At 35.0% G+C, this 27,964-nt stretch overlaps 2 protein-coding genes across 3 annotated transcripts; one reads left to right on the top strand and one right to left on the bottom strand.

Annotated features, from left to right (window-relative positions):
- The first annotated feature begins 268 nt into the window (after positions 1-268).
- LOC149426351 (uncharacterized) lies at positions 269-18,365 on the top strand. Of its 2 annotated transcripts, none has more exons than XM_089650784.1 (5): positions 269-471; positions 15,841-16,800; positions 17,061-17,148; positions 17,757-17,898; positions 18,206-18,365. In XM_089650784.1, exons 1-5 carry the CDS (start codon positions 451-453, stop codon positions 18,360-18,362), a joined length of 1,368 nt encoding a protein of 455 aa, XP_089506910.1. In that variant the 5' UTR covers positions 269-450; the 3' UTR covers positions 18,363-18,365. The 2 variants fall into 2 exon arrangements, with proteins under 2 accessions (XP_089506910.1, XP_089506904.1); XM_089650778.1 differs by having other exon boundaries at positions 17,055-17,148.
- Positions 18,366-19,742: 1,377 nt separating this feature from the next.
- Positions 19,743-26,574, bottom strand: Dera (deoxyribose-phosphate aldolase). Its single transcript, XM_089650794.1, has 6 exons — positions 26,350-26,574; positions 25,843-26,036; positions 24,708-24,864; positions 22,253-22,482; positions 20,167-20,313; positions 19,743-19,957 (listed from the first exon to the last, which is right to left on the bottom strand). Exons 1-6 carry the CDS (start codon positions 26,390-26,392, stop codon positions 19,751-19,753), a joined length of 978 nt encoding a protein of 325 aa, XP_089506920.1. The 5' UTR covers positions 26,393-26,574; the 3' UTR covers positions 19,743-19,750.
- Positions 26,575-27,964: the final 1,390 nt, after the last annotated feature.

Here is a 27,964-nt window from a genome sequence, read left to right as displayed (position 1 = left end):
TCTCAAGTCAGAAGTACAGGCAGTGGCACCCCTGACGTAGGGTCTGTTGAACTGCGTCCACTGCACAATATTCTAATGCAATAGCAGCGGGTAGCGCTGGCTTCAGGTTTCAGGCAGCCAGCACAGTTTATCCATAGATTCTATCTCCTATTCAGCTCTTAGTTAGCAGGTACCAAGGCAGCAGGTCGCAGCAGGTATCATACCAGATACCCCCGCGAATCAGAACTACCTCGCATATAAATGGATACGCCGGTTGCGGGCTGCCATAACCATAACAGATTTGACCAAGTGCGCGCGCGACAGCAGTAGTTGAAAGCGAACCGCGTTACGGTTGATAAACTTTGTTCGTTGAGGCTTTTTTTCCTCCAGTAAAGTAATCAGTCTGTGATCGAAAGTGACGACAGAGGAAAGTGCAGATCAGTTTATCAAGTGAATCGTAAGCGCGGGAAAATGACGCTCTTGGGAAAGTTGGTGAGTTAAAAAAATATGTTCTTCGATAGCTATCTATTATCTATTGCATTCGATGATAAGATAATAAATATAAATTCGTTAAAAAAATAGGTACCTACATTTAAGTATTAAAAATAAGTGCAGCTCGTAGTGCTTGTAAAGCTTTGAAAACTGTGCGTGACTCAGATTAAAAATGAAAGAAAATAAGTCTGATAAACTTACAAAAAAAGTTTTCATTTACGTATGAAAATTAATTCACAGATCAGATAGCTTCCTAGATAGGAACATGTACATTGGTAATTACGATGTCTCGACACAGGAATTTCCCAGCGAGACAGGTATAGATGAATCCAGTATAATGATGTTTTATCATGATAATAAATAATAGTAATAAATCAAATAAATATTAGAGGTTTTTCCCGAGTGTAAAAGTTATCTATTGTGGCTTTAAGCTTTTGATTAATTAGCTTTTAATGTAGTAACTGTACTCTGTTATTACCCAAAGTATGGCACCCACAACATAACACAAAGGATTTACTACGAACGTAGGAGTGAATGAAGAAAGAAAATAAGAAGGATTTATAAAAACCCTTAATAAAAATAGCATTTCTAGCTAAAAGTTGCATGTTTCAACTAGGAATGTTGGTGTCCCACCAGGGAGAAAATAAGTGTATATTTCACTCACTAAGCTCTCCGAAAAAAGTGATCCCATACTATAAACATAACTTTTTAGCTTTCGTCAATTAATTAATGCCATCCATGGGAAATATGTAAATATTATCAAAATAGTAATTTACTACGCAGCATTAAGATTGCGGAGTGAATTTGTTTGAGGGCAAATGTAGCATCTTCAATTTCTTGGCGTGTACTGACTATTTTAATAATTTTAGAATAGTTTACCGAAAAATTGAATTTTTGGTGTTTATAGCGAAAAAGATTATCTGCCCTCATATTTTAATCTAAAACTCTAACTTATTAACATATAATACTTTAGATGCCAGAAACGACCAGTTCCATGGGACGGTACTAATCTATTGACGACGATTACCTACAATAAATTAAGGATATTTAATAAACATAGCTTGCTGAACCGCAAACTCTAACCGGGAGAAAATAAAGCTAAAGTAGAAGAGCAAGTAAGAAATAAATCACTTTATTCGGGAAAATTATGGATATATAAACATCGTGGATATGGCACTGCGCGCTACTGAACTGGACTACATTTAGGCAAATATAAATTAAATTTTAGATGGATATCTGACTAAATAAAACAGCAAAATTTTCTAACCTAACTACCTATACATTCATAAAGAGCTTGAATTCCTATAAAAAAATATTTTTTATTAGGTTCATCACAAATAGTTTTTGACAAGCTAAAAGTGTTTGATTTAAAAAAAAAGTTTCCTTAAGTTCAAAGTTTGTCGAGAGATTTCGTATTCCCTTTTATCTCCCTTTCAAACCACCTTCAGTAATCTTCTTCTTCGTTTTGATACGCTTACTACGGAGCCTTTATGAAATATAATATACATATATTTATATATATATATAGTAAAAATGTATATATATACCGGTCAGTGGCTGAGTTGACATCGCGTTTGGGTCCCACCCCAGGCATAGTGTGTTATATTCTTCGGCAGTCCTCCATCACAATACAGGCAACATTTTTTGCTTACTTATTTTGTGAGTTTTTCAAATATTGTCAGGTTATTCGTAATCCTGGAATGTTTGTATTTCTTGGTCTTCGAAAAATCGATTATAGCGATTTGGATTTGTAATTTTATACGCGTTGATCTGGTCAAGTAAACATCGAGAAATGTCAACAGGAAATTCCTCTTCCTCGCCCAACTTGGTATTTTGTCCATCATCCATTTCCTGACCGCTACAATCACAGGGCCAGCCGCAGCCGCTGTTTATCGGTCTAGAAAATGCAATTTAAAGAACGCCCGTTCTCCTTCGTTCATTGTTGCAATATTGATCAAATTACGATAATCTGAATTGTGGGTAATTTTCCAACCATTAAGTATTGCCTTGACCATGCAAACAGCGAGAGTCTTGAATGTTTCTCTGGAGAAATGTAATAACTATTAATTGACCATCAACCATTGAATATAATAAAGACTTTTCATTTCGTTGGGTTTCGATTATTGCGTATTATAATATTAGTGAACCAGAGCGTCTTTCTGGGAGCAATCATTTATGAAAGTAAAATTACGCTCTCTGTCTTTTGTTCTCGAGGGAAATCGTAATTTATCGGTTCAATGTTATACATAATTTATTATTCATCCGTAGACAATGCCATTTTCTCCGTGTTTAAATTTAATGTGAGCAGTGTCAATTGTCACTCTCGAAAGATCACCATCTCTCTACGAATATAATATAATATTCTTACTAACGACAGTGGTGTAAATTTTATGCAATTGATGAACAACCGTGCATGTAAAACCCTTACTAATAGAAACTGACGTTTTCCATAAAAGCCATAAATACTCGTAGTTCACGGAAAGATATGTATATTGTTTATACAGCCAAAGAGGGTTGTTTTTCTGTTGTATAAACTTGAAATTTCTCATTAATTTCGAAAAATTTCTAAGGTATTTTAAATGGGCTATATATTTCTTCTTTTTGAAGATGTCATAAAAACAAATACCATTTTTAGAAACGAGATAAGATTACCTTTTATATTTGCGTATAAGAAATATAATCTATAATATTTATAAATTGGTATATATCAATTTGAAATGTGATTTTATTTTTATTTTAAAAAACCTACACTTTTACTTGTAGGGAATACGAAGTTTCTAAAAATGATTATTTTTATTTGGGGAATCTACAAGAAAACTGCAATTTCATTTTTTATCGCGTTTATACAATAAAAATTTATAAACAATGTTCAAATAATTCCCAGAGAAAAAAAATACATTTTGGATTCATTGTTTGCGCCATATAAACTTTATTTCTTGGATTTGTATTTTCCTTCATATGCATATGGCATATGAAGGAAAAATGAAAAATGTTATTAAAAACATAATTTTCACAGAATTATTTTATATATTCTTACAGTAAATTCACGCGGTAATAGTCAATTAAAAATAATATTTCAGAAATAACCTTACCTATTCAATACTTCGGGGAACTTCATCGTGTATCAGTGTGCCAAAATGCGACGTTGCCAGCTCTTTTGCAGCCAGTTAAAGACAATTTTTATGAGTAAGAATTCTAAATAGAAATTGTACGGTCTTTATTCAATGTGTAACTAAAACACCGTTCAACGGTTGGAAAGTGTTTTTTATTAGTGAGAAATAGTGAAAGATACTCCCTGTATTTCCCTGATGAAAGACCACCATTCAATGACAAAAGTGATAAGAAATGACAAAAGCCTTGCGCGTTTAGTGACTAGATCTGAATAGCCAAGTTCTTCAATCTTTCTCATCCCCATCTCCTTCCCTTTCCCACGCACATACATACTTTCGACATTCTTCAAACGGGGATGCCATAGTCCCACCCAATCCGGGCGGATGGGAGCTCTTGTGCGGAATGCACACAAAAATAAATAAAACATTTATGTTTTTACGTGAATTTTCTATGGAATTATTAAAATATTTTCTACACAATGCACAATACGATTAATCGATTTTCGTGACTTTACAAATCCAATTTCGGCTATTGCAGAATCTTACGTATTCAGTGGCGTGAATACGTGCAGATTCGACTCATTCCATGTTACGTACCATTAAAAAATAAGAGAGAAGCGTGAAATCATTCTTAAATTGTTTCCGAATCTTATTATAAGCGGTCAACAATTCGGTGCAGTGCAAGTGCAATAAATAGGTAGCTAGTAAAAAGATAAATAATTTGTTTGGAGGGGAGTTCTAACAAATAATATATTTGGCACGTTTGACAATCATGTGAAAAATCAATCACAATACGGTGACATTTTTTAACAAATAACTTTCGGAAGGTCTAAAATACATTGATATCACTTCCATTGCATCGTGGCCCCTTCTCTATGCTTGTTGTTGTATTTCAAAAATGGAATTCAATGCCAGAAAATGTCAAAACAGGAGCGAAATTTAAAGAAATTTTAAAATTCTTTTCGAATTAATTATTTTTTGCGCATTGTTTTTAATCCAAAAAATTTTGTCGACGATTTTGACACCTTTGAAATATCACGCCCCCACCCTCGTTTCGTTTATATTTTTTCTATTGGATACAGGCAGAATATTATATTAAAAACTAGTGCAGACTTCAAACATTATCCGTATAGACGGAAAAAATATAAAACATTAGAACTATGAACTATTTTTTATCTATCGGTTTTGAGTTCATGATGTCTACAGTAGCGACGCCCCAGACTGTATAGATAAGTATGATAATCTCCAGATCGCTAAATCAAAAAGGTCTATAAAATGAATAAATCCTCGATCATTATTCCCGGTATGCAGGCATCTATCTATACCTACATACATACAGCGTAGGTGTGTAGATTTTATGCAAAGAGCCGGATTCCTGTTTTCCATAAATAGATTTTATGGCTGTTGAATACAATCTTCAACATTGCTACGTTTTCAAGTGATATGAGTGCATTTTAGTGAGAATGGATTCCCAGATGAAATTTGAAGAGGCAACAACAATGCAGTCCATTATTATTTCTCCACGAAGAAAATGATCTTGTTAGAAAAGTGATAGCATGCAAATTTCCTACAAAGATATTAGTCATTCAGAATATATCGAGAATGCGTCTACTTTTCCTAATGAATGTCACGACGGAATGCGACAATATCAGTATGTCAATTTCAATATCAATATTTGTATGAACATTTGTTCCTCGGTCCTTATAAAACATTAGCTTTTAACTGATACTTTGTTAGGAACACTGTCAATTCATTTGTTAAAGGCCTGCAGTCCAGGTTTTAACAGGAAAACTAATAATTTGACCATATTTTTAATAAATTAACATTAATTTATACCAGTAAGTTTTCTCCGTTTGGTTTTCTTTCCCATACCTACTCGCTTGCTGTGTTATGTTGACGTTCTCATTATGAAATTAAATTTTATTTTAATTAAGAGAGGTACGTCTGTCAAGTTGCTCTCTGGTAGAAGCCTCTGACAAGATAAGCCGAGTGATCATTACTAGACATTACTGATATACAGATATACCCATAACAACACGAAATAATCAAGTACACCCTAATAAATTGACAAACATCTATGATAAGTGGTCTATTCTAAGTCACAAAAAAATATCATTTCCATCTCAGTGGTAAATAATTGGAAAGTATGATGACTGACTGTAGAAAAAAATGTTGTGGTGTTTCAGTGAAAATTGAATTAATAATAACAAAAAATCGTAGCAGCGCGACAATGAAACTTTTTGTGCGTAAAAAGTCGCTCGATGGTCTTGAAAATAAATATTAAAACGAATTATATAAAAAAAGATTGTGGCATTTCTTTAACTGCTATTAACCTATGTCTATCTGAAACATAAAACTTTGTGTTTTAATTCCACGGCAAGTATCTACCTACCTATTGCAAAAATATAATTTTGTTTTTTTGTAAATTTATAATATAGATATTTAAGTGATATGTTTCAATTAGACATGGCAACATATATTTTTACGTAGTGTTGGTAGTATCGTTTCTGGCGCCAAACAAACCATGGACCTAAAAAGCCCAGGACAGAGCATTAGTACGATTTTGTATGAATGGCATTGAAGCCAAATTTATGGAGAGAAGAAATTGATGGGCAGCCATCTTGTATGACAAACTTTTGAACGATTTGCATGCAAAGTGATTCATAATGAACTTTACTAATTATTTTTGTTATTTGTTTTTGGGGTATTATGCCGTGTTGCGCTAACTCCTTCTTTAGCCAACGTTTCGGACAGCATTGCAGTGTCCATCATCAGGGCAGATGTGATGATATACTTTTGGCCGTACCAAATACTTTTGGCCGTGAAAATCTAATCATATTTTACTAATTATATTTGTGTGTTGTTAATGCAGTTATAACGGCTTATGATTTTTGGGTGTTTGATGAGACAAGGAATCGAATATGTCATTACAAAATTTAAGTACGTTTTGGCATTTTGATTCATCATCTCCCTCACCCCACGGCTTCAAATTGTTTTCGAGTAGCTTTATCCAGGGCTTTTTAGGTAAATGAAACAAACGATTGAAACTGAGCTAATGGCAGTATTTATTTGATATAACGTTGAATATATCGTTAAATGATAATATCACTAAAATATCTATACCCAGTACACCTTTTTACATAACAAAATCAATAATAAAAACATTCTTATTCCACAGAAGTAAATTATGATCAGAAAGGGTTAAAATTCAAATAATATATGCTGGGTAGAACGGGTTCCTTTCCTGCGTTAACGTTACTTTCGTGCGGTCAACATTGCAACACTGAATATATATTCAGAATAATTCGATTTGTATAGTTTACCAAATCATGAAACTGATCGAAATAATTGGTTATGGTCGGTTGCCCTCTTGATTGTTAGGTAGGTAGATACCTACTACCTACCGAAATCTGTTTAGTGCGGTTAATTTATTATTTCCATAAATCGTGTATAACTTATCAGTTTAAAATGGTGCCAATTGCCAGCTTTTAAAGAGATTTTCCAGAACCGTCCGAGGTAGAATAAGACAAAATGAGAAATTTGAAAATCCCACTCTGATTGTCGTAGGTCCTAGGTATTTATGAAATATTTGTGAAAACATCAAAATATCTTTTATTATGAGAGATTCGACCAGTTGCCAAAATTTTCCTCGAATTTATGAACGAAACGTTGTATTAAAGTGTAGGTATTTGAAACGATATTTTCGTGGCAATTTTACAAATCGGTACAAATGAATTCAGCATGAAGTAGCAAAATATAATTTATTAATTATAGATTTTTTTAAATAAAAATACCGTACAAACGGACAATTCATCATGAATTGATTTATTATACTCTGTAGGTAGTAGCCGTACCTATACAAATGACAGTTTAAAAAAATACCCCATAATACAAATCGATAGCCTTAGGAAGGTAGGTGCCTACCTACATTAAAGACCACACATCGATAACATAATATTTTACCCCAAAAAAGCTAGAAACTTCTTTCATAAGAAAACAGATTATCTTTACAATACTTTAATACGTACGTTCTGTAGTCAGAAGGGGTGGGCACTGTTTAGGTATCTACCCCGGTTATTCTGAACTAATTTATTCGGAAAAAATTCTAATTTGGTCCTGGAAGGTTTAAAAAATGTCAGTTTTTAAATCGAAGGGAAAACCTCACACCCTGTTACATTTTATAATTCTAGTATTTAATATTATGTATTTTAAATATTTAATATTTTATTTGATATTGTCAATTTGCAAAATACGTAGGTATTGCATCTTTGTAAAAATGATTTATGTGTGTGTCACCTATATAGAAAAGCAAGATATAATCACGAAAAAAATTTTTAAGAATGTATACTTTTATTTAATTAAAATGTTACAGGTCTTCTACTGAATAAAGAAGAACATAATAAATGCCATTTTATTTATTGATCCAAAACTCTGACCATTCTGCAGAACTGTGTTTTATGTAAGAGGACAGAACGTGCTAAATGGGCTAGAACCAAACTGTTATAAGTCAGTGGTGACAGTAGTTTCCATTCAGATCTATTTATTATGGAAAGCATTTATAAAGTGTTCATCTTTATTCCATGGTCACATCGTATATTGGGTTATTTTTTTTTACTTGGTTGACCAGAGTCCAGCCTTTCAGCCCTTTATTTGGGCGATCACACTGGGCAAACTAACTAAACTATATCCTGTTGTACTGCTACGTGCTTTGGTCACTCCAAGGAGTAGCACTCCTTCATTGGGAATTATAAAATATGGAAACCACATCTCGAATGCTTGGAGTCCGTTAAGTGGCTTTTTTGGAGCCAGATTGTACTGTGCATGTTATTATCTAGTACCTATCTAGGTAGGCAGGGTCGGCCCTGTGCAGCCGCAATTGGAGCAGTCTGCTTCGGGTGCCGTTTTGCCAAGGCGTCCAGATCCAAGGAGCCAAGGCGCTAAGGCGCTGTTAATACATGACACCAAATACATCGCCCTTGGGTTTTTACTAGCGCCAGGCTGACTCTGTAGGTAGGTATTCACCTAGCGCGTTTCATTTTTCATTTCAAAGGAGACTTCGTTCTGCCTTAACTTGAGCAAATAATGTGGTTTAATTGTTTTCTGCGTTTTAACAAATTCCGTTAGTTATCTATTAATAATTTACTATCTATTTCTCTGATAATCTCTTCTACGTGCGTCATTACATTTTATTAGTACTACGACAGTAATTACTGAACCTATCATAATAATCATCTTTGGAAATGTAGGTAGAGTAAATATTTTAAATCAATTCCAGTGGTCAGTGGCGTGTAGTCCATGAATACTGAAAAACTGTACTTACCATAATATAAACAAACCATGAAATTAAATTTACAGGTGATACATTTCGTAAATGCGATAAATTTCTGAACGAAGTGTATTTTTTCCATATATACAGTAAAGAACTTGTTTGCTCATTTATTCAGTTGACCACAATAATAAGCGAAAGTGATAATAAATTGTCAATTTTCTAACATTACTGCATAATTCATTCCCTAACTTGAAAACTATACTCAGCCTACCTTTCGTAGAGCGATACACCCAAAGATATTAGAAGAACGAGATGTGCTATGCGCAGTTCGTACTGAGTGGAATTGTTTTGCCGAGTGTCGCCGGTTTTGTTCACCAATACTACTGCACATCTTCGCTTACGCTAAGGTATCCGCACTAATACATAGAACAGATTTCTGTGCGTACACGTCCCGATACCGTTCAAAGTACCCTAATTAGGTAGTACTCCGGCTACGGTCCGGCGGCCAACATAGCATATCTCGTTCTTCTAATATCTTTGGATACACCCCACCAAGTAATTAGTTACCTGTCACGGAATTTTTTGTTAGTCGTGGAAGATTGAAAAAGATGCATTAAAGTTCCTTTTTTTAATCAAAGTTCAAAATTTCACGTGTTTTGTAATTTCTACACAATTTTGAATGTTTTGTTCTCTTTGTTATGAACTTTTGCCAGGTTATGTTTGAAGGTTGGGAAATATGCATAAATTATTTTAAAAACCCAAAAAAGAAACTAATAACTTATTTTGTGCATGTTTTTCCATTTCCCCGACTTAAAATGTCCTTTATTGTACCTAGTAATTAGGTAAGTTGAACCAATTAATTATTATTTTTTTGCATATTAACTATAATATAGTGAGATGAACTTTAGATATTTGTAGTTAACATATGCGTATAAATACTTCATATCAACAGGGTAAAATACGCCATAACTCCAGGGTATTAATACGTCATAACAATATTAAATAGCAAAGTACAAATATACGTCAGAGCAATATGTACTAGCAATAGGGTATAAATATATCATAGCAACATTAGCAGGTACCTATCTACGCATGAAGGTATGTACACAGGTATCAAAATCATAATTGTATTGAACAATTCGTTCTACTTCTAACCATGCTATTATTTGTGAACGCAAACCATTGATAGATATCTTCCGTTTGATCGCTTTCGTTTGATTAATTCCGAATAAAAACAACAAACGGGTAATGAATAAAATAGGAATTTGCGAACCACAAGCAGCGGCTATGCACAAAATACATACCAATTACCTACTACTACTCTGACTGTGTACGACTGTGGGTGTAGGTTATTTACTTGTGCTGCTCCGTAGGTCTGCAGAAGGTTTCACAACGAGGAAATGCTATTTTTTAGTTCAAAGTTTATTTTTCCCGTTTGAGCGAAAAAAGATAGTAATTGCGGCCATTAAAAACACTTGGAATTAAGGTTCGACTGTTTAAAGGCGTGACAGATGATGAGGCAATATTGTTCTGAATAATTATAACTCAGCCAGGTCTGCAGGTGACAGGTGGCAGGTAGCCAATAGATTCTAAATATTTTACACTGTTTTTTTGTCTTAATTCAGTGAGCTATTCAATCACTTTATCTAACCAAAACAAGTTGTTTAAAAACATTTTCCGGAAACTCTCGATGGCCTTGGGACAGTTATTGAATAAAGATTACCAGATATCTTACTAATTCTCCAGTACAGTAGTTTGGCAAACACGAGCCAAGTCCGGGATAATTTGAATCGCTTGATAATGTCTTGTTTTCCAACCCATCTCTTCGCTAGAAAGCTGGACGAGCGAGTTTATTTATTTGTAAGAAACAAATAGATTTTTAATGCAAACATAAATATGTACATATGAAGTTTAAATAAGGTTAAGTCGGAAAGTTGTAATGCTAATGTTAATTGGAGATAGGAGTTTTATTTTGCAACTAGCAAGGAAGTAAAGAGAAGGGGAAGATAGGATGGGGATGGGAGATGCTCTCGATAAATTATATATTCGTGTTTTTTATCTATTTTTTTAAATTTCTAAAAGACATTCATTTCTAATGTCATAATTTAGAAGATTAATAAAAACCACAATAATGCTTTTTTAGATAGCACGTAGGTTTAAGAAGAATGTTATCTCGTGTATCATAGACTTGGAACTACCAACTACATACCATCTACACAAATAATATGTGATTTATTAAAAAAATATGTAATACAATACATATTATGATTGGCTTAGCCGCTCATCTTACTGTGGCATTCCTTTGTCGAGATTTGCAGCTTTACAATTACAATAAATGTAAAAATTCATAAAAACTTAATAAAATATTTAAAACATAAACCAAAAAAAGTATTACAAAAATAAACACTATTAAATAAAGTTATTCAAACAAAATTACGTTTACAGTACGTAGTTGGCAACATAGAATAAACAAGAAAACTAGAAATGTCTTATACGATACGATACGATTGTACCACCCCAGACAGGAGCACTCCTGTCCCGGTGCGACCGGTACACCAGGGGGCACTGATTTGTTAGGACTTGGAACACGTGCTCTGAGGATGGGAGGAGGTTGGAGTTAAATCGACCGGCATACAGGCAATATTGAGATTTATAAATAAGCCAAAATTGGAATTTAGGAAGGGTAGGAATAAAGGAATTGATTCAGCGTTTTTTCCTCTTTTTTCTTCCGTTTTCCTTCTTTTTGTTTCTTCTCGGCTCTTCTTGGATCTTTTGGCTAGTCTTGGCTCTTCTGGCCTCTTTTGAATATTCCTGTTTCTTCTTGGCTCTTTTTGTCTATTATTATCTCCTCTTGGCTCTTCTACCTCGTTCCTCCTCCCCTTACTGTTTATTCTGTCGGGTCACTATTCTCAGAGTCCGTTTTGTGCATGGTATATGTTTTCGGTGACCGGATAAATCATCAAAATGATAATTCATCACATTTTTAAAAAGTTATATAAAGTCATGGAAAGTGATGAAACAAAAACTTTATTAACTGGGTTATGTAGGTTAGGTTAGGATAGGTTTAATTTTTTTTTTCATCGTTTCTAATGAATTTATATCACTTCTTAAATGTGTGTTGAATTGTCACTGTGTTGAGTTATCATGGAACCCTCTGCCCTTCTTGGATCTTCTTGCCTCTTTTTATCTCTTCTCCCCCTGTCTTGGCTCTTTTTAGTTTTTCGGGCATCTTCTAAGAAAACTAGAAATGCCTTCTATACCTACAAATTTGATTGAAAACAAGTGTGAGTACCTTTTGGTTCTAGACCATTTAGCACGCGCTCTGTCTCTCTTACACTTCCTTAATTGTACATTGCCATCTCATTAGAATTTCGTAATCATGGTGAAAAACAGTTTTGTATGGAAAATACCTGTGGTGGCTTATCAGTCACAATCATAGGATGACCATACTATCAATGACAGGAGGTATATAATGAATAATTATTAACAACAAATAACACTAAAATAAAAATAGGTAAATAATAACAGATAAGTAATAATAAGTAAATAATATAATAATAAGTAAGTAATTATAAGAACAAGAAAATGATCGAGGTAGTTAAAAACTTTTCAGATGATATCAAAATGACTTTTGGTTTAGATAAATGTAGAACGATCCATATAGAGAAAGGCAAAATTGTAGATGGGGACGAGAGTATATTTAGAAATTTCCAAATTACTAGTATGAAAAGGGTTGGTTTATAAGTATTTAGGATACCCACAATCAAATAGATTAGACCATAGTAGTATTAAAAATGATATTAGGATTAAATTTCAAACTAGGATCAGGAAAATTTTAAAATGCAATCTATCTGCTAAAAATTTAGTAAAAGCAATAAATACTTGGGCAATACCTCTATTAACGTACTCATTTGGCATAATTAAATGGTCTAATACAGATTTAGATAACTTAGAAAGATTAATTAGAACTACGCTAACAAAGTTTAATTGCCATCATCCAAATTCAGCTATAGAACGAGTTAATTTACCTAGAAATTTAGGAGGTAGAGGTATAGTCAAAATAACTTCTTTGAAACATAATCAGGTAGAAATGCTAAGAACTTTTTTCCATAGGAAAGCTCATAGCTCAGAAATGCACAAAATAATTTGCAAGGCAGATAGAAATATTACACCTTTAAATTTATACGATGAGAATGCCAACATTTTTATAAATCCCAACCAGGAATTATTAGATTCCTGGTCAAATAAAATTTTACACGCAAAACACTTCAATTATCTCAACCAAACGTATGTTGACAAAATTTCGTCAAACAAATGGTTGAGTATTGGAGAGTTGAGCGCAGAAATAGAAGGATTTATGCTTGCCATTCAGGATAGAGTCATTAATACTAAAAATTATAGAAAGCATATAATCAAAGATACAAATCAAATTGATGATTTGTGTAGAAAATGTTTGGCTTTTCCGGAAACTATAGAACATATTATATCGGGATGTTCTATATTAGCACCCTCCGAGTATACATTTAGGCACAATCAAGTTTTAAAAATAATTCACCAAAATTTGGTAATTAAACATAACTTGATTGACTGCCGTAATGTAGTACCATATTATGAATACGAACCAAATTCATTTTTAGAAAACGAATTTTATAAAATATATTATGATAAAACTATACTAACAGACCGAGCGATTAGTCATAATAGACCCGATATAGTTTTACATGACAAAATTAAAAAAATAACTTATATCATTGATGTCGCTATTCCAAATTCCTGTAATATTCAAAAATCTGTTAGTGAAAAAATAAGAAAATACACAGATTTAGGAAATGAAATAAAAAGAATTTGGCATTCTCAGACTATAAAAATATTACCATTCGTTATTTCGGCTACTGGCATTATACCTAGCTCTCTAATTAAAAATTTAGGCGTATTAGATCTATCAAAAAAATTATATATAAAGATGCAAAAGTCGGTCATTTTGAATACATGTAGGATAACAAAAGATTTTTTAAATATTTATGTTGAGGGATCAGTAGGATTTATAGGCCCTGTTAGAAGTTCTACCGAGCCGAACCCTCTGATATGAAAATATCTGGAAACGGTGAATTATTTTCCCATTTGATCTCTGGTGATTTGACGTGGTGTTCTTGTATTGTTTTGTATTTATTTTGCTTATATAATGCACTTACATAATGTTGATTGACTAGATGATCATTTGTGGAAAAGTGAGTGGAAGGGTTAAGTTTTTCCTTTGGGGAAGATTTAACCCGGACAACTAAATCGGAAGTTTAAAAAAAAAAAAAAAAAGTAAATATTATAATAATAATTAAATTAAGTAGATGCATACTTTAATGGCTTAAATTACACAAATTAGTTGTTTGTTTTTTTATTATCTATTTGCCGTGTATAGAAAACATTAAATAAAGGTATCATCATATAACAGCCCCATAAAAAACTGTAAAAACCGATTAAACTTTACAATAGCGGTAATTGAATAATTTGTAGGTAAGTATAGCGTTGATCCTTTAAAACATCACCTCTAGGGCATCGGGCATCGTACGCAGCATTTTTTTCCCTTTGTAAGTTTGTTTAAGTACCAAGTAATTAAAAAAAGATGTACACAATATCAACACCAATATCAGTTTTTGGTATGCTTGGGTTCGGCCAGAGAATGTGAAACTCGACGGAAAAAGTGAACAAAGAGTGATGGAGACAGACAACTATTTTTCTTATATTCTGTTTTTTTTGCCGCCCAAAAAAAATCAGCAAGGCCACGTCGTGTTTTCAACAAAAACCATAAAAAGATCACGTAGGAACACTTATTGGAAATTCCAAAAGTTGTTATAGATCTTACAATCTTAAAGCAGCATTCATCAATGCTATTTGTAAAAAAACTCGTTAAATCATTCGATATTGTATTTGTGTTTTGCAGACCGTTAAAATTATAAATAAAATACAGGTACTGCAAACCTATGAATATTTTCTCATGTTATAACAAATAAGATGAAATCAAAAAAAAATTGTATAGGTATCTATCTACTTGCCAATTAATAATTTATTTTAGTTTGAAGAATATTATTTATTTTTAAAAAGGCGTTAATAATTTTAGTGAAATTAAAATTGATTTCTAAAAAAAGAAGTCGTTTACGTTCATTTTTATGATCAAATTTTCTCGGTGAATTTTAATTCGATTAATAATCGGTTTAGGAATCGATTTATTGTTGATTATTACAACTACCATTGAATTTAAATTGTAATATTTCGAATGAATTTTAATTGATTAGGTATTTTAGAATCGAAATGTACGCTTGAATTTAAATCGACTACGCTATCATTACGGCTCCCGAAAATGCACCATGTACCTATAATACTTATTATTGCAAAACTGTTATTTTTATTCGTTTCTATTTAATCCTGTTCGGGTATTTTATTCAGTCATTGATTTTAACAAAGTTTGTAAGTGATTACGACTGTAATTTTTTTAAGTTATAAAATATTGTATAATCATAATATCGTATAAGAATAGTGTCACAGTTTTCAAAGTTTCCTGAATTTAAGTAAGTACCAAAAAATGGAGAAACCTCTGAAGCGTGAGAATATCTGGTCTTCTCTTTAAATACTTTTCCTTTCGTTGGCAGATTGATGTTATTTATTTCACAACAAAAACCTTCGAGATTTCGAGCGTATCGCGAATGAAAGCCATTCGATAGTAGGCAAGCACCTACCTTCAAATGAAGGTAATGATTGTTACCTCCTGGCTTGAGAGAAAGCATCGTGTGACAGAAAGATCGATCAAACACTTCAGTAGGTAGGTACCTAAATGTAATTTTTGGAAAAAAAATATAAATAGGTACCTACAGAGAGAGTGAAAGACAGAAACGCAAAAGATTTCCGTCTAAAAGGACCGTGTAGAAGAGAAATTAATAAAAATGAACTAAGTACCAAGTAAATTTTTATTTTCTATTCTTAAAGTTTTATGTTTTGCAGGTTTTCCTGGTTGCCACTTCAATTGTGACCGCACAAGGATTTCATGAAAACCAGGAAGAAAATTCGCCTGCAAAACTCATCAGTCAAGAGCAATTAGCCAGGATATTACAAGCCCCGCTTTTCAGAAGTAATGCCAACCTAGGAGGCCAAGCACAAGCCTACCCCACCTTCGCTTCACAGCAGACCTACGATGTCAGCGAACCCGAGGAGTTGGCAGAGGAAACCAAGGCAGCTGCGACCAGCTATGCCCCAGTCCCGTCTGCTAATCTCCTTCCACCTAGACCTGATGCCTCGGATTCCTATGCAAATTATAGGACCCTGGATCAATCACAAGTTCGCCCTGACACTGCAGGTGTTCCCGGTTCTTATAATGCCGACGCTTTAAAGTATACACCTAGGTATTTAGGCCCCATCCCCAATCCAGACTCATATTTATCCATTAATCCCCACACCAAGCAGTATGACCTACCTTTACCCCCTCAACCAGCCTCAGAGCTGCAAGCGCCCATATTCGAAGCCTACATTCCTTTCAATTCAAATCCCCAACCCCAACAACCCTTGAACCAATATAATTCTCCAAATGGTGATGCGTTCAGCCTTGTCCCAGCCAAAGCTCTGGAAGCTCCCTACTCAACGGAATCACAAAATTACGAATTAGCAGACAGCGAGTCTATCAAGCCAACTAGAACACCCACCCAGTATTACCCCAAAAAGTATAACTCAAATTCTGATGACTTCGAACCTAAGAAGGGAGGCAAGAATGAGTTTGACGGCGATGAACTGGTTGACGTCACCAAGCTAAGGAAGGGACCGAAACCACAGAAGCTTTCTCTCAGCCCTGTTCAACCCCAATCACTTGACAGCGAAACTTTGAAAAGTTACCAGAAGAAAAAGGAAACAGAGAAGCAAAGGCATAAATTTGAGGAAGCACAGAAGAAAATCCAGTTCAAGAAAGAACAGGTATGTACATTTTAATCGATTGATTTAATTACCTACTTCCATAAAATTTTTGTTAAAAAATCGGAAATGTCAATATCTACTGTAGATAATATTGGAAATACGTACAAAGCTAAAAATAATATGTAGTTCAGCCTTTAACGGCCTGTACAGAAAAGTATGTCGATCTGTAGGTACCCATTGTTTTTTTTAAAACGAACTGATTGCACACAACAGTAATATATAGTTACTTAATAAAGTGATCATAAATATTCTAGCAACAGCTGGAAGAAGACACTTTAGCGAGAGCAACCGGAAACAGCGAGCCTATTGTGTCTGAATCTGGTTTCAATGATTACCACGAAGGACCGGGTGAGTGATTTTTTTATGATAAATATCAATTCTGGATAAAGTTTTATTGTATAGGTGCGACCAAAGATATTGGAAGAACGAGATATGCTATGTTGGCCGCCGGACCGTAGGCGGAGTACTACCTAATTAGGGTACTTTGAATACTATCGGGACGTGTACGCACAGAAATCTGTTCTCTGTATTAGTGCGGATACCTTAGCGTAAGCGAAGGTGTGCAGTAGTATTGGTGAACAAAACCGGCGACACTGGGCAAAACAATTCCACACAGTATGAACTACTCATAGCACATCTCTTTCTTCTAATATCTTTGGGTGCACACAAACCTCTCCCATTTCATAACTTTCTGCATGGGCCCTAGTAGTCTTTCGTTAGCATAATCTTATTGCCTTACCATTTTCATTTTCCATCATGGTTTGGACGGGGTGCATCGTGCATTCGGGATTAAAGTTCTTTTTAAACAATTAGACTTTGATGCGTTGCACAGTGTAAGCCTTCTGGTGTCCAGCTTTGAACTTAGACCTATTACTAATCACCTACTTGACTTTGTTCTAAAGTTTTAATGGGCTTGCAATCATGATGTACATAACAACCAATCTATCTGTCTTCAGAGGTTGGTTTTGAATCAGAGCAGTCGGCAGCAGAAGGCCTAAGTGATGCGCACGGAGGGGCAGGGGGAGATCGCACGGAGTTCCGCATGCACGGGCAGCACGGTCCCCACAGCTACGAGTTTGGATATGACACGGGAAAAGGGTAAGCATTCATCTACTTCATTTTTAACCTATTAATAAACTTTTTTACTATTTGTATATTTATGTATTGTATTGTTATTGTTATTAATTATACATATATGTATATAATAATTTGATTTTTTTTTAAAGAGAAATATTCCTAGGTCATTCATATTTTAAATCCCCGTACTTCCATCATTATAAGCGGAAAATGAAAGTTGCAGGATTTCTAACCCACGACCTCCGGGTCTCGTCTTACCACTTACCAGTCTGCTAAGGATGTCATCAAAATCTATCAGGAACTAATGCATATCCATTTTGAATTTCAGAAAAGCCCGCCAGTTCAGATACGAACAACGAAATAACGACGGATACGTCAAGGGTCACTATGGATTCTATGATAAACATGGCAAACTTCAGTTGGTCAACTACGACGCACATCCACAACACGGATACCACGCTGAAGGATCCTTTGGAAAAGTCTAAGTGTTAATAGTTATCTATGTGTGTTAAATTTATATGGAACATTCCATTGATTCTATAAGAATTAATTAAGTTGTTTTGATGAGAAATAAGGTAGACTCAACCTGAGATTTGCAAGAGATCATTTTTGAGAAACTGTTAAAGCATCATGCCATTAAAATAAAAATTCATAAGCAGTTTTGTTCATGAGTTTATGGGAATGTTATTGGGCGCTTTTATAATTCCCACGGCTACGGCACAACAACAAAAAAAAACATAAAACGTAGGGTCTTTATCACAAGCTCTGTCTTATACACTAAATAATGATGTGTAAGAAAGAGCAGTTGGAAATTGATCAAACGTCTGCTTCCCCCAAAGGAAAAATTATCATATGCTTTATTTTATTGTTATTATTATTTATTGGATAATTTGTATAGCGCCGCTTTTGTGAGATATCACCTTAAGGGCGCTTTACACTAGATTCAGGTATTAAAAAAATATAGCCTTCTTTACACATATTAAATAAATAAAACACCATTGCCGTCGTTGTGCCGTAGCCGTGCCATAGCCATAGGAATTATAAAAGCGCCCACTGACACACGAAGAAGCAAATAAATTAAGATGTTATTGTGTGTAATGAAGTTTTGTTTAAATGCGCATCTAAGAAAATTACTAAGCAATAAAATTGATGAAAGCCATTAACAATAGGTTAGGGTAATAATGATACAGGCTGCGTCTGCTAGACAGACATTGTATTACGAAAGTAATAGCTTTTCGGAAAATGCATAATATTTTTATAATCTTAATACTATTGTGTGTTTCCTGGGACTTTTTCTCGGTGTTTTCCAGAAGTTGGAGCTCTGAGAAATCTATTATTTTTGAAATGTAAAATGACCACGAAAGAATGCGATCGACAAATAAAGACATGATGAACGAAGAACGAACTGAATATTAGAAAAATAAATATATAAATTGTAAGCAATTATTATGTTTATGAAAGCTAAAAGTACGTTGTGGCAATTTATGTAGAACATTTAATGATGCAATACCAATATAAAGCGAAAAGCAATAAACTGTCTAATTAAATACATTATAATATACAATCCACTTGCAATATATTGGCTATGACATAATTGAAGAGGGTGACTTTTTTTCTCAGAAAACTCAAGTGCTTCCTAGGATGTATAAAAAAAACAACATTATTTATTATTATTATATTATTTTCAATATTTTTTACAGTTGTAAATAATAAAAAAATGTTTGTACCTATGCAAAATACAAATCTTTCATTATAAAATAAATAATATGTATAAATGATAATAAAGTATACCTACAAATATTATTTTACATGTGTACATGTACAGGCATGATTAAAATAACTTTGAGCATGTAAAAATAAAACTTTAATGTGTTTAAATAAATGAAAATTTACTACTTTGGCAAATAACTTTACTGTTGAGGGTATTAAACCAGTTTTCTATATCTCCAAGTAATCCAGAGGCACCAATGCGGAACAACTCAGGAGTGAGCCATTCATCTCCCAGTTGAGTCTTCACCAGGATTAACCAGTTGATGGCATCCTGGCATGTTCTGATACCACCAGCGGGCTTCAAGCCAATCTTAACAAATAAAAAAATTGTTAGAAACAGATAGTAGGCACCGACAAAATAATTATTTTGAGAATGCTTCTTGCAAGGGTTTAATTTAGCAGAAAATCATCGGAATTGCGGGATCCGGAATTGCAAACCCTAGAGGTGACTGTAAAAACGCTACGGGTTTTGTCTATGGTTAAAAAAAAAAATCATTTAAACAATATTAGCATGCATACCTTCTTTCCAGTTTGCTGTTGGAATGCCAGAATGGCCCTGCACATGACCAATCCGACTGCCAAGGTAGCATTGACTCCTTCCTTCCCCGTTGAAGTCTTGATGAAGTCACAGCCGGCGTGCATGGCTACCATGGCCGCTTTGTAAACCTTAAACCAAATAATATGATTTCATTTGCGACATGGTTCAGAGTGGTATATAGATTTGTTATAGCCCTGGTGAAAAACTACCGTTCAGAATCGAAATGTTGCTTGAAATGGCTTTAAGCGTGTTTGACAAACAGATGTGACTAGCTAGGTACTTCTCAACCTTCCTCCTTCCCACCTTCCCACTCACTTCAACATACCCCAATTGGGGATGCCATAGTTCCACTGGCTTCAGGTGGTTGGGACGCTTCATGTATATAAAATCAGTCAATGGAAAGGAAATACTACTTTATTCGTTGATATAAAACACCAATCTTAAATAATGTTTAGTAACATGTGGAATACCAAGAAACGCACTGTTCTGGTTTGTGTTATTGAAAGAAATGACAACAATGATGTTGTTTGTGAAAACTTTCTAATGGAGTTAAATTGTATCAGAACAGCAGGTAGGACTATCTTTATCAAATAATTAGTAACTATACCGTCATACTGAGGTGGGGACAGAGGATGTATTGTCTTACACATCTGTCTTGGCAGACCTTCCTTCGCGTTGACTCTTTTACTAAACACACTTCTTCAGCTAGATATCATTACATTAAATCAAACAATAATCTTTAATCATTTTTATTTTATTTTTATGTGACACCTTACAAGAGCGTCCCTGCCTGTGCAGTGTACAGACAGGGGAACTATGTCACCACCCGGTTGGGCGGCGTTGTGAGGCGGAATAAGGTAGGGGCTGAAGGAAGGGATTTGTTAATGCGGGCCTTGAAGAGGCTCGGATTATAGGAGGGAGGAAAAGCAGATCCCGGTAGCTCGTTCCACATACGAGCCGACTTACACAAAAACGAGTCGTAAAAACGGCCCGTTCTCATGAAGCCAACGTCAACCGTGAACGGGAGTTCAGCTCGTGTCCGTCGAGTTTCGCGCACGTGCACCGGTGCATCAGGAATCAATGCTGCTAGCTCCTTGGAGCAGGCTCCATTGAAATACCTGTAGAACAGACACAGCATGCCTACATTGCGTCTATGCATTAGAGAAGGCAATCGGTCTGTTAACAACGGATTGTCAATCAGACGGATCGCTCTCCTTTGCACAGATTCAAGCAGGTTTATTAAGTATTTTGGGGCACCAGCCCAAAGGTGGCTTCCAAATAGTTGGGCGGACTTGAGACTTGTACAGGGTCAGCAGCTGGTCACTGTTGAAGAATCTCCTAGCCCTGTACAAGACGCCCAACTTCTTGGAGGCCTGATTTACTCGGGCTTCTATGGATCCCCGGTACTTGAGCCGGTCTGATATAGTAACTCCAAGCATTTCAATGGAGTCTTTATTGGGGAGAGTGCTCCCATCAAATTGCACCAGACAGTCATTGATCTCCCTCTTTGCCGAAATCAGATACGCTTGGGTTTTTGTGACGTTGAAACTGACCAAGTTGGCCTTACCCCAGGCACGAACCATCTCGAGGTGGTGGTCAATTTTTTGCTTCAAAACTTCCCGAGCTGTTCGGACATCATAGGTGGAAGGGGGCCTGTCAAAAAGATAACCCTCGTGAACGGTGCTGTCATCAGCGTAGCAGTGAATTGGTGCACATTCAACGAGATCGTTGATGTGCAATAAAAACAGCGTCGGAGACAGCACAGATCCTTGTGGCACCCCCGCATTGATTTGGTGCGGTGAGGAAGAAGAGCCGTCAACCACGGTTTGAATTGTTCTTCCCCTCAGAAAGTCCGCAATCCAACTATGCAGGGTTGGGTGGATCCCATACGATGGTAACTTCCCAATAAGCGCCCGGTGCCAGACTCTGTCAAAGGCTTTGGAGATATCCAACCCAACGGTTTGAGTTTCACCAAAACGCTCCATGTACCGCCCCCAAATATGCGTCACATATCCGAGTAGATCGCCACACGATCGGTTTCATCACCTTGAATTGTTTATAACTTACATTAGTCATGGTGCCCAGTTCTCCGATTGCTAAGATAACTTTCATGTGGGTCTCTCCGCAAGCCTCACGCATCTGCCGAAGTTCGTCAAATAGCAAGTCCCATTTTCCAGTTAGCACGAGACTGCGGTCTATCACCACATCTATTTCGGTTGCTCCGCTATCGACAGCAAATGTTATTTCTTTCAGACGGGTCTCCAGGGAGTACTGGCCAGTGGGGAATCCGGTTGCCACTGTTAAAATAATTTTAACAAAACAGAACATTGAAGAAAAGTGAAGAAAAATAACAAACAACAAACTTAACCTAACCTACCTTAATCCAGAGTGGAAGATACATAATCAGTATCGCCCTGGTGAAAGACCACCATTTAGACTCGATAACGTTGCTTGAAATGGCTTTTCGTTTGATGACCAAATCTGATTAGCCAGGTACTTCCCCACCTTCCTCTACTCTATCTACTTCCACCCCACTATTTTTAGCCTCACAACATATCTCAATTAGGGATGGCATAGTGCAACTGGCTCTAGACGGTTGGAAGCAGTTGAGCGGTATCACATAAAAAATAAAACAATAAACCCTAACCAATTCCTTTATCGTGTTCTGGTTTATACTGTTACCATTATACTGTACAGATTTAAATGATAGATCTCAATCATTTAGGGTAGCCCTTTCACTTAATTAATTATTCTCATCGGCAATGAAATATCACCTCGTGGGAACTGTAAGATTTAAGGTACTGCGAGATGGCTATGAAATAAGGGCTTCAACTAAAATGATTTATTTATGGACAAAGTGCTTTTCTTAACAGAACACATTTGAGTAATAGCTCTAAAATTTTTTATCCATCTTTAAAATTAAATATATATTAATAATAAAAATAAATCTAACATCATACATGATAAAGATATTGTGATGAAGATAAAAGGATATTTGTAGCAAACGAAGGGTGAACTGTGACCCAAGTGATAAACTTTTAACATTTTGTTTACAGATATAGCAGTATGTATACATATTATATACGAAAAAACTGGGACGTACATTAGAACTAGCAGATTGTTAGACTTTAGGCAATATTTGATGGTAGTCACAGACATAGGAATTAATAGACGAGAAGATAATGGCGAGGGGTAAAATCAACTGTTGAAGAACGAACGGAGTAAGGCTGACTGTGATTCGTCAATAAATCAATCTGACAGTAAATAGGCATCTCGCATTATAATATCACCATTTAGTTCTTAAAAGTAAAATCTGCTTTTGAATGAATAGACATTTCTACATGGGAGCGCAAATTACTCGCCACGTTATGAACTAATTTGCGAAGTCCAAATTCGGCAAAGTAAGGCAGCTTCTATTTTCAGAGTCGTAGTTAGTTTCAGAGTATTTAGTTAAGACACTTTTACAAATGTCTCATAATTTACTTACCCCAGTAAACAACGATGAGCACACTTGAGAATCGCTACATTGTGATGTGATAGTATATGTTTCTAAAACTGATCCATATAATACGGTGTGAATAAGCTTAAAATAAAGTAAAATAATGCTTACTTATGGAATGTAATACGACAATTGGGTTTATTCTCTTTTTCACATCTATTTTTACAAGTTTTCATATCACAAGTCAACATTTTGCCGTGTTATTTCGTAAAATGAACCGATGATGCCTCGACCATAGTTCGCACAAGAATGATGACGTCACGTTTTCAAATTTCACTTGAGGCCATATGCGAGCCCAGCCGGCTCAATGGAACCGGTATGGGGAGTGGGGATAATACGCTTTTAATCACTTAGGGCAGGTCTACTAATATTCATATGTCTATGATGGTAGTATTATTACGTACATTTTTAGGAACATGTATGTCGAGGGCACTCACTTTCCCGAAGGACCGGATAGGTCTGTCTGTAGATTCTCAAGTCAAGAATCTATTTTTAAATAAAATTAAGCTACTGTTTAATGATTCTAAATGCCCGCAATTGTCACTGCACAGTAGCGAAGGGTCATGATTCATTTTCATTATCGTACGGTTCAAAGAGTCGACTCAATTGAATGATGATTCAAGTGAACGGGAGCCGTGAGCTCAGAGTATATGAACAATGAGAATACTGCGCTCACCTGGTACGGCTCCCCCAATATGGCTCCCAGCCTAAGCGTATGAATGATCCTACGACTCTTGGTACCGGATAAGATGTTAAGTAGTTAGTAGGTGTAGGTACATATGTCCAAGTCTAGATGTCTGACCGTCAGACACCGTTCACGTCTCTGAGTATGCAATAACAATTAATACTTGGATAATGTTACTGCGTTAATTTTTTGAAATATCTCCTGATAAAAAAGAGTAACCGTCCAAATACGAATACGGCTCATTGAAAAGAGCTAGTTCAATTGTGCGGCTCGCAACTGCACAGCTTACATAAATATATCGATACTATTAGGAACAATAATACACAAACGATGCATACCGGCTGCGATTTGGACAGGAACTGGAAGATTCATAGACTTGAGGGCCTCTGCAGCATCAGCCACTCGGGATGGATAAACACAAACAGCAGCTGTGGTAAACTTCTCGTAATCCTCCATCACTCCGTGGTGACAATTTAACGGTAATGGCGTAGCCGCCTGCAAAAAAATATTAATAAAAATAGGATAAGGTATAAATAGACACCATAAGACATACCAATGAAATTATATATATATATATCATTTAGTCTGCTATTTTCGTAATCTTATAATTTATCTAAAAATAAACAATTGAGAATAGAGGCATTATAATATGTACATAAAAACAATGGATCTTATAACATTCACGAATATTTTAAAACAAGTACCAGGCACCGAGTCACCCAACGAAACAAATAATGAAGACCATTCGCTTATGTTTACCATTTGTTGCTAATTTTACATATCAACACACTTCATGCGGGTGAAAACAAAGATCCCGTTCGAGAAAATGGATTTGGTTTTAAACTCCTATATCTTTGAAGATATATATTTTAATGATATTTTTTTTATATAATAACAACCACAATCAAACTATAAAAGTGTTGTCTGAAATTAAAGCCTACTTTGTAATACTACGACTCCACAAACTGAAGTGAAAGTTAGTGTTGGGACGTTTAGTGATGTTTTATGTGCAAAAAATTACTAAAATTATTTCATTACATTACAAAAAAATTGACTTTCATTTTGGCACAAATCAATTACTTTTGATTTATTACCCGTTCTACTGCTTTAATATAATTTCCTTTTGATAAACTATTCTTCGACACAAAAAACAAGAAGATGTGGAAGACATGCACATATCACATTTTTGGGAACCTTACAAAGAGATTGGTATATAATATTCATATAAAATTATCACACAGCAATTTCCGCTGTTCGAATAGGTGAAAAAGTAGAACTACTCTTCACGCCAACAGTGTGTAAAAAAGTGGGGTGTGAATTCGAGTAGTTATCATTATAATTATCATTGTTCTTGCTGGTTTAAATCGGTTAGTTGGTCAAACAATTCAAAGCATTGGGTTCCCACCCAATTCTTTGCTAGCTAAGTCCTCCATCACTTCACAAGCAACATTTTTTATTATGATGGTAGTGTACCTTGTAGCAGAGTCGCCGGACATTGCACTTTGTGTCATCTCCAGCTAATGTGGTCAGGTCAATACAACTGACCGCCCTCATGAGCCAGGCAGCTCGATTAGTCTTGTCCTTGATGTTATGACTCAATAAAATATCTTTAACTTGGTTTTCCACGTTATATAAATTGATGTTAACATTTTCAATCAGCTCGAAATCTGTATAAAAATAAATCACATTCTAAATTTTATTCTATATTGTAAACACATAATTAATTGTAAATATAGAAGAACAAAAAATTTGCTCTCCATCTAAATACTTGATATATATTATAGCTTCTTAAAAATGTTAAGTTTTAATTGATTCGTATAAAAATGTAGGGAAAACAAGAAAAATAATTTATTCATAAAAACATTCTGTTCTGAAAAAAATATTTTTTCCATAATAATACTAAAAACAAACGAACGGAAAAGTGTACGATATCCAAAGACAACCACGTGATTATAATATTACTAAGGATTGAATACTTACCAAACTTTAAGTTAAGTTTAACTGTTTCATCTATGTCCGTCATATTAAAATAGATTTATGCAATATAACTCTTTAGACAATATGTCACACAGACAACTCTGCCGAATTATCAAAAATTATTCTTATCGAAAATGTTTGATAAGGAAAAGTCTTTTATCATCTTCTTATCAAAGTAAAGTTGTCAAACGGTTGTCAAATTCGGTCAAATTGTCAACAATAGAGATGGTTCAGATGGCCGATAATCCCATACCGGTTACAAGGAACTGTTTCCTTTGCTGTCACTGGAACCGTCGAAATTATATCTCCGAGGAACCGGCTATTTTTGGAACTGGATCCTTTTGGAATAATTTTATGAATTTATTTTATTTCATAAATATCATTGTCACTATCAAAAACTATTTTTAATTACAGCTATTTGAACTTCACTTTGTTGGGAATGAATCAATGCAAATCTTGGAAGTGCAAATTAACCCACTTCCCGACATCCGATCGAGCTGAAACTCGGCAAATAGACTCGTTCTTCCATCACATCACAATAGTTAATAGACGAAATAAATTTCAGTTCTACCCGGCATTTGGCGGGGTTGTAAGCGCGGTTGATTCCAGTGCCTGGGAAGGAGGGTAAAAATCCACACAAAAAAAACTTTTAATTGGCTACTAGACGTCCCAAGAAAAAAATGAAAATAGTTGCAAAATAGAAAAAACAACTTTGATTTATACGGGTTGATATTATAATTAAAAAATAATAGAAATCGTAAAATTAGGTGGTGAAGGAGGAGCGGTTGGAGTTAAGGGGGGGTGAAGGTTTATGTGAATACCGCACCAGAGTGTCAACTGCTCCCAAAGGGGTGGTTAAGGGGGAGAGAATGGTGGGGTGCGGGGTGTTGACGTCTTATATTTTTTATGTGAATACCGCACAACTGTCTGGAACCAATTATAATATGGTATCTCCAATTGGTTAGATGCACTAAATATCATGTGCCATACAAATGTTAAAGAATTTCTTGTTTGGTCTATTTCACCATACATTTCAATTCGGGAATATATTATAATATGGCCTACGTATTTGTTATGTGAGTATAGCGCTCTTGCGAAACTACCATTACTACAAATATTTTGTAGAGGTGAGGTTTTATTTTCTCTCTTAAAATTATTAATACTATTTGTAAACTAAAATAGGAAAATATTGGTCACACCTAACATTTTACCTCATTTCAATATTTGAGTAACTCATACAAACTAATTCTGAAATTGCGTCCTACCCAACACTACTTCCTTACTATTCCGGAAACTAGAACCGCAGTGACAACGCATTAAAATACTTGAAATTTGTTGCCACAATGAAAACAATCTGCAGCTCAGTAGAGGTGGGTCCTATGAGTACTTTTCGTTACTGGGTACAATGAGTACAGGTACAAAGAAATACATGGTAAAAATACCGGTGACAAAATACTCAAAAGTATTTAATACCGACCTGAGGATTGATTCAGAATAAGTCCTGAATTCTGCTCACATATTCCCCAAAAATTTTTCAACGTAAGCTTGATTCCCCATTAATTATTAGAAATCCATGGGGGAGGGGTTGTTACAGAATTTCTGTGGCACGTAATTCCTC

The sequence above is a fragment of the Hesperophylax consimilis genome, chromosome 1 (genome assembly GCF_061612785.1).
Source record: "Hesperophylax consimilis isolate HC1 chromosome 1, BYU_Hcon_1.0, whole genome shotgun sequence".
NCBI classification, from domain to species: Eukaryota; Metazoa; Arthropoda; class Insecta; order Trichoptera; family Limnephilidae; genus Hesperophylax; species Hesperophylax consimilis.
This window is presented reverse-complemented; position numbering and strand designations above follow the sequence as displayed.